Raw genomic sequence first — 15,981 nt, forward strand, 5'->3', positions numbered from 1 at the left:
GCTGCTTTAATTAACCGTGGCTCAAAGTTTAGTCTCTGATCTACGAAAGCCATTTGAATTCAATTCAACTAAGCTCCACAAAAATCTATTAAGTGCCTACTGTATACACACCACTGTTCTAGGCCTGAAGAAGAGGTCAGAGGCAGCTAGGTGGTGCAGTGGATAGAGCTCTGGCCTTGGAATCAGTAGGACCTGAGTTCAAATCCAGCCTTAGACACTTGACACTCACTAGCTGTGTGACCCTGGGCAAGTCACTTAACCCTGAATGCCTCACCAAAAAGCAAAAAAAAAAAAGGTCCATATAAGACATTATTCTTGCCTTCAGGAAGCTTACAGTCTATCTAGGAGGAGGAGAAAATTTTCAACAGTTAACTGTAATATGTAATAATACATAGTGTGTTAGAAAAGTTCTAAATAAGGTACTTCATGAGGTACAAGAGGGAGGAAGACATTACTAACTTGAGGAATCAAGGAATCCTTCATGGAAGAAATGGCTTGAGTTAGGCAATAAAAGATGAATAGGAAATCAACTAGTAGAAAATAAAATGGAGAATCTTCCGTGAATAGTGAGCAGTAATAGCAATGGGAGTAGAGCAGAAGGATCAAACTCGTCACTGAAGGTCGCATGCAACCCCACAATCCCACAGTTTTTCCTGAACCAGATTAAAATATAACTGGGAAATATTTAACAAAATAAATAAAAATACAATAAAATATAGATAAGATTACATTTTTAAACTAAATTAGTTTGGGGCAGCTAGGTGGCACAGTGGTCCTAGAGTCAGGAGGACTTGAGTTCAAATCTGGCCTTACTAGCTGTGTGACCCTGAGCAAGTCATTTAACCTCAACTGCCTCCAAAAAAAAAAAATAAGTCAATATGTGACCTTCGGGGATCCTTGGGTGTAGGTTAGTGGACCCCCTTTCTATATGAGTTTGACATGACTGTCCTAAATGACCTGAAAATTCTTTTCCGGCTCTCCAAGTGTGACAGTGCCAATGTGTAGCTGAAATGGAATCTGAGGGTGGAGGAATGATGTTTTCAGATCCTCAGAGGTGATTAACAATAATGTCCAAGTCTCCCAGGATAATGTTGGGGGACAGAGATAGAGAGAGAGGATGAACATGAGCTTAGAACTAAATCATTGAGAATGTTGAGAGTGACCTGGGAGTTGGTAGATGAAAGTAACAAGAATGAGAGCAAGGTGGAATAAAGGGCTTATGTGGATTGTGAAGGCTGATTGGTTATGGGGCAACAGAGGCAGTAGAATGATCTAGAAATGAGTGTGCCTATACTTCCTCCCAATCCTGTGAGCTGGAGGAGGTAGATGAAGGCCTTCTAATAAAGAGGATTCTGAACAATGTGGTATCAGCTGGGGAAAAGTCACATCCTAGTTAAGATGAAGAAGTGGAAGGAGTATTGGTTGAAAAGGTCAAAGCTGTGACCCCAATTGCCTCAAAAAAAAAAACAACAACAACAAAAAAGTTAAAAATTATTTTGTATGTAATTGGGGGAAAATAAAATATTAAATTAAAAAAGATTTTTCTATATCTATTGATGTAATCATATTTTTGTTGATTTTGTTATTGAAATAATCAATTATGTTCATTTTTCTTATACTGAACCAATTGGTGTTCACGGTATAAATCCTACTTGGTCACATTGTAAAAAAAAAAGAAAAGGTCAAAGCTGTAGGGGAGATTATTGAAGATACAGCAGAGGTCACGTAATCATAAATTTAGAGCTGGAAGGGACCTGAGGAACCAGCTAGTCAACACTCTCATTTTAAAGGAGAGGAAACTAATGCCCCAGGAGGCAATAAGTGATTTATCTAAGCTTGTACAGATAGTAAATGGGAGAGACAGGATTCCACCTTTGATGCTCTGATTATAAATCTCACATCCTTTCTACCATATCATGCTGCTTCCCACAGGGAGATGATGGGGTATGGTCACCTTATTCTAGAGCCGGGTTTCTTAAACATTTTCATAGTCTAGAAACTTTTGGCAGTCTGGTGATGCCTCTGGATGCCTTCTCTGAATAATGTTTTTAAAATGCATAAAATGAAATACATAGGATTATAAAAGAAAATAAAGGTTGGTGAAAATAAAGATTTAATTTTTCCCATCTAAGTTCACTGACACCCTAAAATCTATCCACAGACCCCTTGGGATCAGTGAACTTCAGGATAAGAATCCCTCATCTAGAAGGATGATGGGTCTGATCACCATCCCCCAGCAAGATAATGAATTTCCCCTCTCCTAGAGGAATGATGGAGATGTCTGCATGTACACACACTCACACATACACACACACACACACACACACACACACACAAAATAGAATGGTCTAAGTAGCCAGGGGTGAGGAACCTGTGGCCTTCTAGGTCCTTGGGTGAGGCCTTTTGACTGAGTCCAAGTTTTACAGAACAAATTCTTTTATTAAGAGGATTTGTTCTGTGAAGTTTGGATTCAGTCAAAGGGCCACACTTGAGGATGTAGAGGGCCACATGTGGCCTTGAGGTTGCAGGTTTCCCACCCCTGGAAGAGATGGATGAACCAGGTTGGGGTGGGACTGGGAAGGAGCAGGGCTAATCAGAATAGAGATGAGGATTCAGGACAAAGCAACAGGAATATGTAGTTTGCATATAAGGCAATGGATGACCTGGAGTAAGGCACTAGCACTGTGGGAATCAGTTTGGCATCACCCCACAGACCTCCAGTCCTGCTTACAGTCCAGCCCTCACAAGTATCATCCAATAAATTTACTCCTGTGAAAAGACATCAGCCATCACCACCAACTGTCAATCAACTGTCATGTACTGGGTCAGCAGGCCAGTCTAGCTGAACAGTAAAATACCCTTAGGAAGACACAGAAGTCAACACATGTCAGGTAAGCCAAACCACCACCACCACCACCACCACCACCACCTTAATCACTATCTTCCCTCAGACCCTCTGGGAGACAGCCCAAGACCCTGAATCCAAGAGCCTTTGGAATAGCTTCCAGCCCAGTGTCCACAAGTATCGACCTGGGAAACAGCTCCTTGGGGAACACAGCTCAGACAACTGCTCCCAGAGCTGCTGTAGTCACAGCTACCAAAGAGCCAGGAAAGAAAGTTGTCACCAAACTCCTTGGCTCTGTCAAGTGACTCAGCATCAGAATCTGATATGATTTTATTAATGGAAATGACATTTAGGAAGCGGTATTGTTATCACCTACTTTACTGATGCTCCCTAAGGAACGTGGGATTTTTCCATCTGACTTGCAGCTAAAACTTTCTCTAAGCGTTGTGTCCCCCATTAGAATGTAAACTCCTTGAGGGAAAGACTGCCTTACTTTTCTATTTGCGTTGTTAATGTATAGCACAGTGCTTTGCCATAGTAAGCCCTTAATAAATGCTCCCTCCATTCATTCATTCAACATGCAAAGTTTTGAGTGGATGTAGAATGATGGTATTTTAGGGGTGTCCCTGTGGGAAATCTTTGCCCAGGAAGACATATGCCCCCATTCATTGCCTAAAATTCTAGATCACAATTCTAGAACCAGAAAGAACCTTAGAGGCTGCTGAGCCCAACCTCCTCGTTTTGTGGACGTGGAAACTATAAAATCATCTATTTAGTGTTCAAAGCCCTCCATAAGCTTCCCCTACAGACACACATACCTTTCCAGTCTTTTTACACCTCATAAACATTCATCCACCCACAGACTCCTTGATCCAGCATGGCTGGCCTACTTGGCTGTTTCTTGAATGAGATGCTTCATCTCCTGACTCCTGACATTTTCAGAGTTACTGTCCCTCATGCCAGAAATACTCACCCTCCTTATCTCTGCCTCCTAACTTCCCTGGCTTCCTTCAAGTCTCAGCTAAAGTCTTACTTTCTATAGGAAGCCTTTCCCAATCTCTCTTAATGCCAGTGCCTTCCCTCTATTGATTATTTCCAATTTTTCCCACATATAGTTTGTACATAGTAGTCTATTTTCTCTCTCTTCACACCCCCCCCCATTAGATTGTGAGCTCTTTGAGAGCAAGTACTGTATTTTGCCTTTTCTTTTATCCCCAGGACTTAGTATTGTGCCTGGCACATAGTAGGCACTTAATGTTTGTTGACTGAATGACTGATCTAAGTTCTTGAGACAGATGGTAAGGCCTGGAGTTGGGGGTAAAAGACATCAATCTAAATCTCGTTACTGACACATCTGAATTCTACAGCTCCCTCCTATTCCAACCTCAAAAGGGGGACCTGTGATCACTGGGCTTGCTCCAAGGAAATGGAGAAACCAAGCAATCTATTTTCCAGTTAACCAAAAGATAGACATCCATGGTCTCAGTGAGCCCCAGGGCTAGAACAAGGGCTCAGGACTGCCCCTCCCCACAAAGCCAGCCTTAATTGGAGGGCTGTAAGGAGACATTCCCTAAAGCAACTTCAGCATTACATTTAGGGCTATGGAAAGCTCAGTCTGGGCTATATTGGAGCAACACACCAACTGATGAGGATGCTGTTGGCACCATTGTGGTCTTATAGACTCCTGGGACCGTCTCTGTAGCTCTGGCTCTAATCAGCCTTCACTGTTTCTCATAATTAGAATACCAATCAAAAGGCAGCAAGCAAGAAGGCACACATTGCTTATTACATGTTTATTACATGCATAATACTGTTAATTACACAGAGAATCTTGTTTATCACATGCAGGGTCCTTTCTTACAACTCCCGGGTTTCCCGTTCTGTTCCCCCCATGAGGATGAACACAGCCAAAGCCGCCCTGCTGTGTAGAGGCATTACAGTATCCTGGAAAGAGCATGGTCTATACCTTTTGACCCAGAGATACTACAGCTAGGCATATACCCCAGGGAGGTGAAGGACAAAAAGAAAGGTCCTGTATATATACAAAAATATTCATAGCAATACTTTTGTGGTAGCAAAGAACGACAAAGTGCCCATTGCCTGAAGAATGGGTAAAGAGACTGTGGCACATGAACATAAAGGAATAATATTGTGCCATAAGAAACAAGAAGTTTTGAGGAATTCAGAGAAACATGCAAAGTCTTGTATGAAATGATACAGAATCAAGTAATCAGAACCAGAAAAACAATGTACACAATGATAACATAAAAGGAAATAGTAATATAACAAAATGGAATGCTGTATAATTATAATGACTAAAATTGGCTCCAGAGAAGAAATAATGAGGCAATTTACCTCCTTCCTTTCATTAGAGAAGGGAGGGAATAGTGTTGGGGAATGTCACAGATACTGTCAGATGCCTATAATATGTCAGTTAAATCATAGGATCAGAGATTTAGAGCTGAAGGGACCTTAGAGGCCATCTAGTTCAAGCTCTATTTTGCAGATGAGGAAACTGAGGCACAGAGAAGTTGTGTCTTTCAACTAGTATCTGAAGTGAAATTTGAACTCTGGTCCTCTTGAACCATTACACTTCGAGTTCCTTGAGGGCGAGGGCTGTCTTTTTGCCTCTTTTTCTATCCCCAGCGCTTAGCATAGTGCCTGGCACATAGTAGGCACTTAATAAACATTTATTGACTGAGTGACTTCAAGACCAGTGTCTAATACACTATGCCATGCTAGGGAAAGGAAGGCAGGAAGGGAGGGAGGGAAGAAGGAAGGAGAGGGAAGGAAAGGAGAAGGAGGGAAGGAGGGAGGGAGGGAAGGAAGGAAAGAAGGAAGGAAGGAAGGAAGGAAGGAAGGAAGGAAGGAAGGAAGGAAGGAAGGAAGGAAGGCACTGGTCTTTAAAGTTAGGATTCCTGGGTTCATATTCTGGTTTTACCACTTGACAGTGTCGTAACATGTAAATCATTTCACCTTCCTGAGTTTTGGTTTCCTCATCTGTAAAATGGGGATAATAATACTACATAAGCTCACAAGCATTGCTGTGAGAAAAGTGCTTCGTAAACCTTAAAGCTCAATAGATATGGGAGCTCTTATTCTTGTTACCACGGAGCTACTGCCATATTAGGAGGTGGCCAATCACTCCCTAAGTTATTGTTACTTTGGTTAAATCCCCCAGGGTGACACATGCCGTGTCCTCCCAAAGAAGGGCTGGGGCTATCACTATTTTTTTAGTTGTTTATCTGGAGGTTTTTCTGCTTCCCAAATATACATTCTGGAACAGAGGCTTGCAGTTTTTGTAATACAGAAAGGATGATGGGAATGAAATAATCTGTCATTAATCCAATAGTTCAGCTATAGGGAAAAAGTGTTGGCAGCTTCACCAACTGTGGATTCACATTTAGGGCTATTGAAAGCCCAAAGTGAATTTTATTGGAGCACCACGCCAACTGATGAGGATGCTGTTGGCACCATAGTAGTCTCATGGAGCTCCTAGGACCGTCTCTGTAGCTCTGGCTCCAATCAGCCCTCACCACACCCACGCTCTTCCCAATGGCACAGCATTATAAACTTATTTTCTTATTTTGCTCCATTTCTAACACATTCTAGTCATCAGTAACCCAGAAATTGGCCCCCAGAGACACCACAGAGAATCATAAAGCTGAAGAGACAGACATTAATCTGCAGAGAATGAGAGAAAAACATCATCACATAGCACAAGCAGTTCTGTTCCTTCCCAGCCCTTCTCCCTCCTATCACGGAAATAAAGGCAAGGCCATGGCTCCTGATGGCCTGGATCAACCTGATGAATTTCAAAGTCCAACTCAGACCTAAGGGAGGTCTATTCTTCACCCATCACATTTATTCAGAGAGAAATCCTCATTGGCGATCGGAATCAGAGAACAGTGAGTACACGGTACACAGTACCGCTGGCTGCCTTTCTGGCCACAGATTTAAGAGCAAGAAAAACACGGAAGCCACGGGGAGCAGTTCAGGGTGTGTAGAGAGTTGCAGCTAACAAATATTAAAGCATTTAGTCTCCCTTCCTGGAGGTATCCAGTCCATCCCAGAAGAGAACAGAATTCTTCATTCTTTGCAGGAATTTAGTAGGCACAGCGATACCTCTAGAGGTCCCTTCCCTGACTGGTCCTCAGTTTCCTCATCTTTAAAATACGGGTGTTGAACGAGATGGTTTCTGAAGGTTCCCACCCACCTCAACTCAGTCAATCACCTGGCATGTGCCAAGCACCCTGGTGTGGGGTCTTCTGTGCATTAGATTTCTCTTCTTTTAAAGTAAATCATCACTGAGAAATCATCACCATTTCCCCCCTTACATCGCTGAGGAAAGAACACTGAATATATATGACCCAAGCATAAAAATATTATAAGAGCCCTTCTATGTCTTGCCAGTAAGGATGGACAACATTACTGGTGCACCTGGACACCATGTAAGCCACAGGTCAGTCACAGAAGTCTTTAGTGTGTAATAGGTAAGGGGCATACCCTGTGAATGAAAAGGGGCCCAGAAATCAGAAGCACGGGCTCTTTTCCCATGCACTAAAAGGGTTTGCTGAAAGTAGCTGTAACAAAGCATCAGCAAACACAAAACACCGACAGCTCTAGGGCTGAGCATTTAGGAAAAATGTTTGTGCTCCTGGAGAGTGTGCTCAGGGCTCCCAGGGGCATTCAGACTCTCGGTTTGTTGTGCCCTGCTGGCTGCTGCTCATTTCAGGAAAGTCTCATAACATGGAATCAGGGCAACAGCAAAGGCACTCCTTCTTCTCATGGCTGATCCAGCCCTGAGCACGGTGGATGACTGGAAGCCTGGGCCAAAGGGAGCAAGTGCCAGCAGCTCCCGAGGGCCAACACAAAGGCCGGCTAGAACTGTCCCAGAGCTAGCTGGGCTTTGGCACATCCTCATGATCATTCCCCGGGGGAACTCTGCCACCTCATTCAATTAGGCTCCAGCCCTTCCATCTAGGTTCTCCCCCAAGATCCCAAAGGAGACAGAACAGGGGAACACAGAAATAGAATGTCAGAGTTAGAAAGAACCTTGGAGATCATCAAGTTCATCTGCTCTCATTTTACATATGAGGAGGGATTGGTAAAGGTGAGGAATGGGCCTGGTCTGTGGATGCATCATCGGGCATCCTGGACCAGCTAGGCCCAGGAAACAGCATCATAGGCAGCGCATGGGAAGACACCCAGCACCATTACAAGCACTTTTCTATCCTGAGACATCTGATTTTTCTCTCCATCCCCTGAAAGGTAAAAAATAAATAACCAAATCCTCCATAAGGATTTCTGTGAGATCATGGCCATCCACGTGTCCTCATGTTTATACATCCCCATGAGTGTGCCTGGATGGGTGTCAGTGTGTGTGTTTCCATGTCTGTGTGATTGTGTGAATGTCTTAGTGGGTCTCTGTACGTCTACGTGTGTGTACTTGTATTTGTGTGTGTGTGTTTTCATAAGTGGAGTTTTAGCCTGAGGGCCAGACGCCCTGCATAGGCTGTTTCCTCCCCATTGCCCCTCTGCTCACCATACCAGGAAGGCATATTTTTGGTCCAGCTGTGACCAACCACAGAAACAGCCCTTATTTTGAGTCTGTTTCCACGGGGACTTCCTCCCCTGGTTTTGGAGCTCTGCCCCTGGCAGAGCCGCTCTGAGACCACAGCCTCTCAGGGTCACAGTCACAAAGCCATCCCGGCGGTAGCCAGCCCCACAGCTGATCCTTTTGCCCAGCACTGAGTCTGAGGAGAGCTCCACTACAGAGCTGTTACCTGCGTGAGTTCTGTGTTGGGTGTGGATGGACTTTGGGGGCTGGTGGGCATTATGGGGAGTTCCACGCCTAGTCATGCGGGCCTGGGTACGGTTTCTGAAGTCTTGCAGGCAAATGCCACATCCTTGGCAATGCTCCGCACGCGGTCAGACACCTGCAGCTCCCGGCGTAGGGAGGATGCGCAGCAGAACTTACGAAAACAGGCCTTGAAGTTCTCATCCAGGAAAGCGTAGAGGATGGGGTTCAGGCCACTGTTGGCGTAGCCCAGGACGATGCAGAAGTGCAGGACCGCCACCGCAGCTCTACTGGCAGGCTCGACTCCCTGGCTCTGAGCCAGGACAAACACCTGAATAGGGGTCCAGCACCCCACAAATACAGCCACTACCACTAGAACGAGCCGAGTGATACGCCGCAGGTTGCGGTCCTTCTCCCTTGAGCCGGAGAGTACTCGGACACTGCGAAGCCGCCGGATCATGAGGCTATAGCAGGCTGAGATGATGAGGACAGGAATCACAAAAGAGAAGAGGAACACACAGATCCCAAACACGGAGCGCCAATAATTCTCAGGGGTGGGGTACTCCAGCAGGCACTCGATCTCTGTCAAGAGAAAGAAAACAAGCATGAGGACCAGCCCAGCCACAGCTTCCCCACCGGCCCCAGCACTGGGCCCATCACTTGAGGGAGGGTCTCAGTTAGAGCTGGGTCACCAGAACTGTCCCAGCCCTCCAAATATCCCCACTCTCATTCTAGGTCCTGTCTAAATCTCCACTCCACCACCACCACCACCACCCGTACAAGGGAATGTAAGGGCTCCGTCCACCATCTCTCAAAGGGACCTTGGGTCTAGCCACTCGCCCACAGAAGAATGCAGGATCTAGATGGGTCTGGCTGCCTCCGTGTCATAAGATCATATAGAGCGTAAGTGACCTTAGAAGTCATCTGGTCCACCTCCTTCATTCAACAGGAGAAGAAACTGAGACCCAGAGATGTTAAATGACATTTGGGATGGCAAATTTCAAACTGGAACGGATCCTAGAAGCCATTGAGTATAACTCCCTTTCATTTTGCAGACCAAAAAAGACAAAAAACAAAAAACTGAGACACAGAAAGGCTAATTGATTTGCCCTGAGTCATATGGGTAGTGAGTGTCTGAGGCAGGACTTGAACCTTTCCTACTATAAGTCCAATGCCCCATTCATTACACCATGATGGCAGTAAGCAGTAGAGGTAAGATTCAAACCCAGGTCCTCTGACTACAAATTGAGCACAATTTGCACGGTGCCATGCTTCTTCCTACAGTGAGAAAATGCATCTGGATGGGTATGATCAATTTCCTCTAAAGCAGAAATTCTTAACCTGGAAAGGGGCCCATTGTAATTGGATGAGAAAGAAATTACATCTTTATTTTTACTAACGTCTAACTGAAATTTAGCATTTCCTTCAAGTATTAATTTAAAAAAAAAAAGCATTATTCTAAGAAAGGGTACATAAGCTTTACCAGACTGTCAGTATAGCCATGATTCAAAAGAATGTTAAGAGCCCCTGCTCTAGAGGCATGAGGGGTCTAGTCTCTTTTCCCCAGAAGGATATAGACTCTGCATGGGTCTGTCTTTTCCCCAGAGAGATGATAGCTCTAGCACCCTTCCCCAGAGAAATGATGAGTTTGCCCTTAAAGGATTGATGGTCTGCCCACCACTATCTCATACATGTGCACTAACCATCATCATCATCCATCTGGGCTGAGCCCATGACTGTGACAGGAACACCAATGAGAGAAGCCAGTGCCCAGATGCCAACATTGACAGCCTTGGCTTTGTTGGGTGTGCGAATGTCCAGGGCCCGGACCGGGTGGCAGATGGCAATGTAGCGGTCCACACTCATGGCAGTCAGGGTGAAAGTGCTGGTGAACATGTTGTAGTAGTCGATGGCAATGACCGTCTTGCACAGCACATTTCCAAATGGCCAGTAGCCCAAGAAGACATCAGTGCCTTGGAAAGGCAGAGTCAATAGGACCAGGGCATCTGCCAGTGCCAAGTTAAAGATGTAAATATTTGTAGCTGTCTTCATCTTTGTGTGTCTATGGTGGGAGCAGAAGAGAGACAGAGAAAGGGGGAAAAATTAAATTCATGATAATGATCATTGGACTTTTCAGACTCCCTTAGAGACAACAAGGGGTTGTGGTAGGTGGAGGAGGGAGTGGATAACAATAGCCTCAGGGGTTGACCACTCAACCTGCCCCCAAAGAAGGGACCCAGCCCATTCAGGAGACCCAGCAAGTTCAGGCCTAAATGTTCCCATTACAATCTGTCCTCCAAAGTGAAGAATCCTGTACATGTATGTGATTCAGAGGGATATGCTCTGATGTTTGAAACCTAAGTAGATGACCAATTATCCCCATCCCTCAATACCCTTTCTAGACCCTAACAACAACCCTGTGACTTCCAGAGACTTAAGCTTCCAAGGTCACTTGGATGATTGGTATAACACTTTCCATCTTGGCCCAGAATGGTCATCAATGTTTGGTGATGGCAGCATTGGTGATGTTGACAGCAGAGATGATGATTGTGATGATGGTGATACAGGTGATGATTCAGGCAATGAAAGCGATAGAGACAACAACTGTGATAGATGAATAAGAGTGTCAGAGATGACAATTGTTTTAGGTGGCAATATGATGGTGGCAGTGGTGGTGATGTCAGTGGTAGTAATGGCAGCTATAGTGATGGTGGTAGCCATGGTGATGGCAGCAAGAATGTTGGTGATAGCATTAGTGGAGATGGAGATAGCAGTGAAGATGGTAGTTATGGTGATGGTAATGGCAAAGATAATTGGGGTAGTAATCCTGATGGGGATGGGGTGGCAGGCAGTGAGGAATATCAACTGAGTGTCCTTTGCTATCTCAGCTTTACACTCCTGGGCAGGTTGTCAGTATGCTTTCCTGGCCCTCTCAATTCCCGTGCATTGATGTCTCCGGAGAGCTTTTCACCTTTCCTGTCTATTTAAATCCAGGATGTAGGTTTGGGTTTTTTCCCATCCCAACACTGAAGGAGGATGAAAAAGATAAAAATAGCAGCCTTATTCTGTAAAATGCTTCACTGTGGATCCCTTTCCCAGGAGGGCTCCAGGCTGACCTGTCCAAATGATGTCATCAGGGAAGGACATCTAGGACAGGTGGGGTCCACACTGGTGGTTGTAAAGCAAAGTTGGCATTGGAGCACTGGATTTGGGGTCAGAGGACATGGGTTCAAATTTCAGCCCTACCATTGTGACATCAGGCAGGTCACTTTGCCTTTTAGGCTTCAGATTCCTTTTCTGTAAAATGATGATATATGACCCTTCTAGCTCTACAACTATCTATGTTCTAATAATCAATCTAGACTAAACTCAGCGTTGCACAAGATTTCAGAGATCAGGTAGTTGATCTAATCACAAGTTAGAGATTAGAATGAATACCAGGCACCTGATCCACTGTACTGCACTGCTCGTCATCATCATCAGTCATCACAACTCCTACCTCTGTAGTACTTTTACAGTTAAGATACTTTCCCCACCAACTACTGTTATCCTCATTTTATATATTATTTACTTACCTGTTACATATTACTCACCTATGGCTGAGTAAGGGTGAGTGCCCTGCCCAAGATAAATATAACTAGTATTGGAGGTAGGATTTGAACTCAGATCTGACTCTATAGGTCTAACACTCTTTAATACATCCCTTTTGTTTGCACCTATGATACTGCACCAAAGGTCCCAAGATGCCTTCTTGAGGAAGACAAGACAATAATGTCAGCTCTCTGATTATCTATGCCCTCTGTCCCTTCAACAATCTAATCTCCTCAGTGCTGCCTGCACATTTTTGCTCACATTGTCCTCACAATAAAAACATTCTCCTCTATCCTTTCTATAATCTACCCTATCCTATCCATCCTTCAAGGCCTAGATCAAAGCACAGTTCACTAAGCAATACACATGGTGGCCCTGTTTCCTGTGTATCCATTGACTTCCATGAGTGTGTGTGTGTGTGTGTGTGTGTGTGTATATATTATATGTATATATGTGTATATATAATATGTATACATAATATATATATATGTATATACCCTATTACCTATCTCATCTACAGTGGTAAACATAAGACTAGGCACATAGGTGGGCTCAATAAATCTGTGTTGAATTAAACTGTCTTGATGAAAAATTAGAGATGGGCCAGAGGAGGAATGACAACAGAGGAGGTTTTTTTTTTTGGAGGGGGGGAAGGGAGTAGGACCCAAGCTCTAGAGCTCCCCAATACTGGGCTCCAGGGTCTGGCCTTAGGAGAGGACACCATCCATTTCCACCGTGTGATGGAGCATGGCTGGCCCTAGACATGAGGCTGACATGAGGCTGCCCTCCCCACCAGGGCACTGATCCCTCTAACTAGGCAGGACTCAGGTGACCCAAGACTTGCTGAAGCCTCAACCCCACAGGCATGCCTTCCAGCCAGGTCCTCAGACAGTGTCCTGCCCCCTCAGGGATCACAGTGACCAGTTTTCTCAGAGGACCTCAGATCCAGACCTCCTTTCGCATTCTGTTCCTAAGTCCAAGTGCCAGAGACTTGGGTCACAGGTTTTTCTCCTTCCCCCCAGGGGGTCAGCAGGGCAGATTATACCAAAGATATGTTCTGGTCCCTAGAGCTCTAGAGCCCTGCCCATTCATCACTTGCAAGTGCCATCAAGAGTAGCAGGAAACTGGCAATAGCCATAGCCTCCCTATCTGCAGCTGTCCAGATCAGCAGGGTACTAGGAGGTGTCAAAGTAGGGACAGAGGCACATCTGATTATGACATGTTAATGAGGACCCAGCACCCACCTACCTGATGATGACATACATGACAAGGCAGTTCCCCAGTAGACCCCCTATAAACACAGCCAGGTAGACCACCACGATGGTGACCCTGAGGCCAATGGGCAGAAAGATGTCCTGGGTCACATTGATCCAGTGAGGAGGCACTCCGCTTCCATTTGGGAAGGAGAAGTTGTTGAACAGCCGGTTTCCATAGAAATCCTCCCACAATGAGGCCAGGAAGAGGGGTTCCATGGTGCTCTCTACCCACTTGCCTGACACTGGCCCTGAGAAACCAAGGAAAGAAAGAAATGTGACTAGCGCCAGACCTTCCCCTGCAAACCACCTCTCCGAGCCCCACCCCCAACACAGACACACTCCTTCCTCACTTCTCCACCAGGCTACCTAACAACAGTGAGACAGGTGACACGCTTACACACACATACACACTGACAGGCATGTGTGGACACAGATACATACAGAGGGACACTTGGCTACAACGTGGCAGACACGCAGGCGCTGGAGAGACATACATACACAGAAACGCACACACAGTAACTGCTCATTGGGAAGGATTCTAGCCTACTGTAGACACTGCTGGGAATGTACCCCTCCTGAGGCACCCACCCCTGCATTCCTATCTTCCTGAAGTCCACCCCCGCCTCCGCCCACTCTACACACAGAGAGAAGAAATCCCGATCCTGTTTGTCCCTAGTGCCTCAGGACACACTAAGAACATCTCCGAGCTACCCCACACCGCGGCCAAGCCCCGATTCTGCGACACCCAGAGCCACCCGGCCGCCCGGCTGCCCCCAACTTCTCACCCTGGGAGCAAACCCCCAGTGGACTCAGATCCAGAAACGCCCTTCCCCCAGAACAGGCAAACGTAAGTCAAGAGCCAAAGCCAAAAAAAAAAAAAAAGAGTGGGGGGCGGGGAGGGAAAGACAGCTTTAGGAAAGGATGGGGAACGAATGACAGGCAGGTAAGAGGAATGGGGAGGAGGAGGGGACGGGGGTCCAGAGGTAGGGCTGGGGGAAGATTGTCCCGCTTGGGGAGGGTTCCCCCTTCCCTCGAAGCCAGAGCTTTCTCCCATCCGGCTGGGCCAATTCCCGGCGCTGCCGCTCTGCAGACGTCTCAGACAGCTCCTAGCCAACTGCACCCGTGGAGAAGAAGAGAGGAAAGGAGGGGAGAGGAAGAGAGGAGTGGAGAAGAGGGGAGGGGAGAGAAGGGAGGAGAGGAAAGGAGCAGAAGGGGAAGGGAGGGGGCAGGCGCAGAAGGTTTACCGGAGAACTGGACCAGGAGGAGGAGGGGCGATTCGGGCAGGTTCGGGAAAGGCAAGAAGGGAGCGGCGGAACTGGAGATGTCTGAGCCTAGGATTTTACTAACTCTAAGAGCACCTACAGACGCACACGCACTCACTCACACGCACACACACACACACACACACACACACACACACACACACACTGATATAAGTCGAACACACAGACATCCACCCTGGGCCAGGTCCCTACGGAGGTCCTAGATGGAAGCCTATTTTCCCAGGATTATCCAAACAGACACTATTAAGCGTCCAGATAGAAAGGAGAATGTGACCCAAAGTGGGATAGGGGAGAGGATATCACTGTGACCATTTTACAATCTATGTAAATTTGCTTATGTGTGTGAACATGCATCTCTGTCAGTGAGCAAGCCTGAGTGTGTCTACAGGTCTTTTGTGCCTTTGGCATTAGAAAAGAAACAGAATAGGATAGAGGGAAAAGCTCTGGATTAGGAGTTAAATCCCAGCTCTGTCATTGACTAGCAGAAATGTGACTGGGTGAATCCTCCCACCTTCCTGAGCCTGTTTCCTTCTCTGTAAAATGAGGGAGTAGGATTAGGTATCTCCCATGCCATGCTTTCCCCCTGAAGAGACAGGTGGTTGTCTAGCCTCAGCTTGAAGTACTCAAGTGAAGGGGGCCCATTACCTACCGGCATTACCTACCTACATTGGGACAGCAATTTGCTTCTCTAAAGCTCCCATCTACTGCTCCTAATTCTGCCTGTGGTACCAAACAGAACACATCTAATCCCTCTTCCCTGTCACAGCCCTTCAAATACCCGAAAACGGCAATCCTGCCTCCTTTAAGTTTTCTCTAAGTTAAACATTTCCAATTCCTTCAACTGACCCTTGTGTGACATAGTCTCAAGGTCCTTAACTGTACTTGTCCAGAAGTGAACATGATGTTCCAGAGATGGTGTAACCAAAGCAAAGTGAGACTCTCACTTCCCTCATTCTGGACACAATGCCTCTCCTAAAATTTCATTATTCATTAGCTTTTGGAGCTGCCATGTATAGCCATTAACCACTACTGAGTTTGCACTCCGCTCAAACCCATGAATCTTTTTCATAGAACTGCCAGGTAGGATGCAGTTGCTCAGTTGGACTCCCTGGGTTTGCTCCTCTCCAAAGCTTGACTATTGATGACAGTATTTCTGTCTTGAATCCATACTAAGCTTTCTTCTCTGCTTACAGAATTCATAGTCTC

General features: G+C 45.9%; 1 protein-coding gene across 3 annotated transcripts; it reads right to left on the reverse strand.

Annotated features, from left to right (window-relative positions):
• Nucleotides 1–6,688: 6,688 nt before the first annotated feature.
• On the reverse strand, nt 6,689–15,503 carry OPRL1 (opioid related nociceptin receptor 1). Of its 3 annotated transcripts, none has more exons than XM_027848045.1 (4): nt 15,438–15,503; nt 13,500–13,740; nt 10,349–10,707; nt 6,689–9,227 (listed from the first exon to the last, which is right to left on the reverse strand). In XM_027848045.1, exons 2-4 carry the CDS (start codon nt 13,706–13,708, stop codon nt 8,704–8,706), a joined length of 1,092 nt encoding a protein of 363 aa, XP_027703846.1. In that variant the 5' UTR covers nt 13,709–13,740; nt 15,438–15,503; the 3' UTR covers nt 6,689–8,703. The 3 variants fall into 3 exon arrangements, with proteins under 3 accessions (XP_027703846.1, XP_027703841.1, XP_027703852.1); XM_027848040.1 differs by having other exon boundaries at nt 13,485–13,740; XM_027848051.1 differs by lacking the exon at nt 15,438–15,503 and adding an exon at nt 14,737–14,812 and having other exon boundaries at nt 13,485–13,740.
• Between the last annotated feature and the right edge of the window lie 478 nt (nt 15,504–15,981).

Source organism: Vombatus ursinus, unplaced genomic scaffold (assembly GCF_900497805.2).
Source record: "Vombatus ursinus unplaced genomic scaffold, bare-nosed wombat genome assembly UNPS02000580.1, whole genome shotgun sequence".
In the NCBI taxonomy this organism is placed as follows: domain Eukaryota; kingdom Metazoa; phylum Chordata; class Mammalia; order Diprotodontia; family Vombatidae; genus Vombatus; species Vombatus ursinus.

Excerpts from the sequence above, each read along its gene's own strand:
- OPRL1 (XM_027848040.1), bottom strand. The coding sequence starts at position 13,708 with ATGGAACCCCTCTTCCTGGCCTCATTGTGGGAGGATTTCTATGGAAAC. Across the intron at positions 10,708-13,484 it reads GTCATGTATGTCATCATCAG|ACACACAAAGATGAAGACAG; the intron begins GTAGGTGGGTGC and ends CTCCCACCATAG. Across the intron at positions 9,228-10,348 it reads CCAGATGGATGATGATGATG|AGATCGAGTGCCTGCTGGAG; the intron begins GTTAGTGCACAT and ends TTCTCTTGACAG.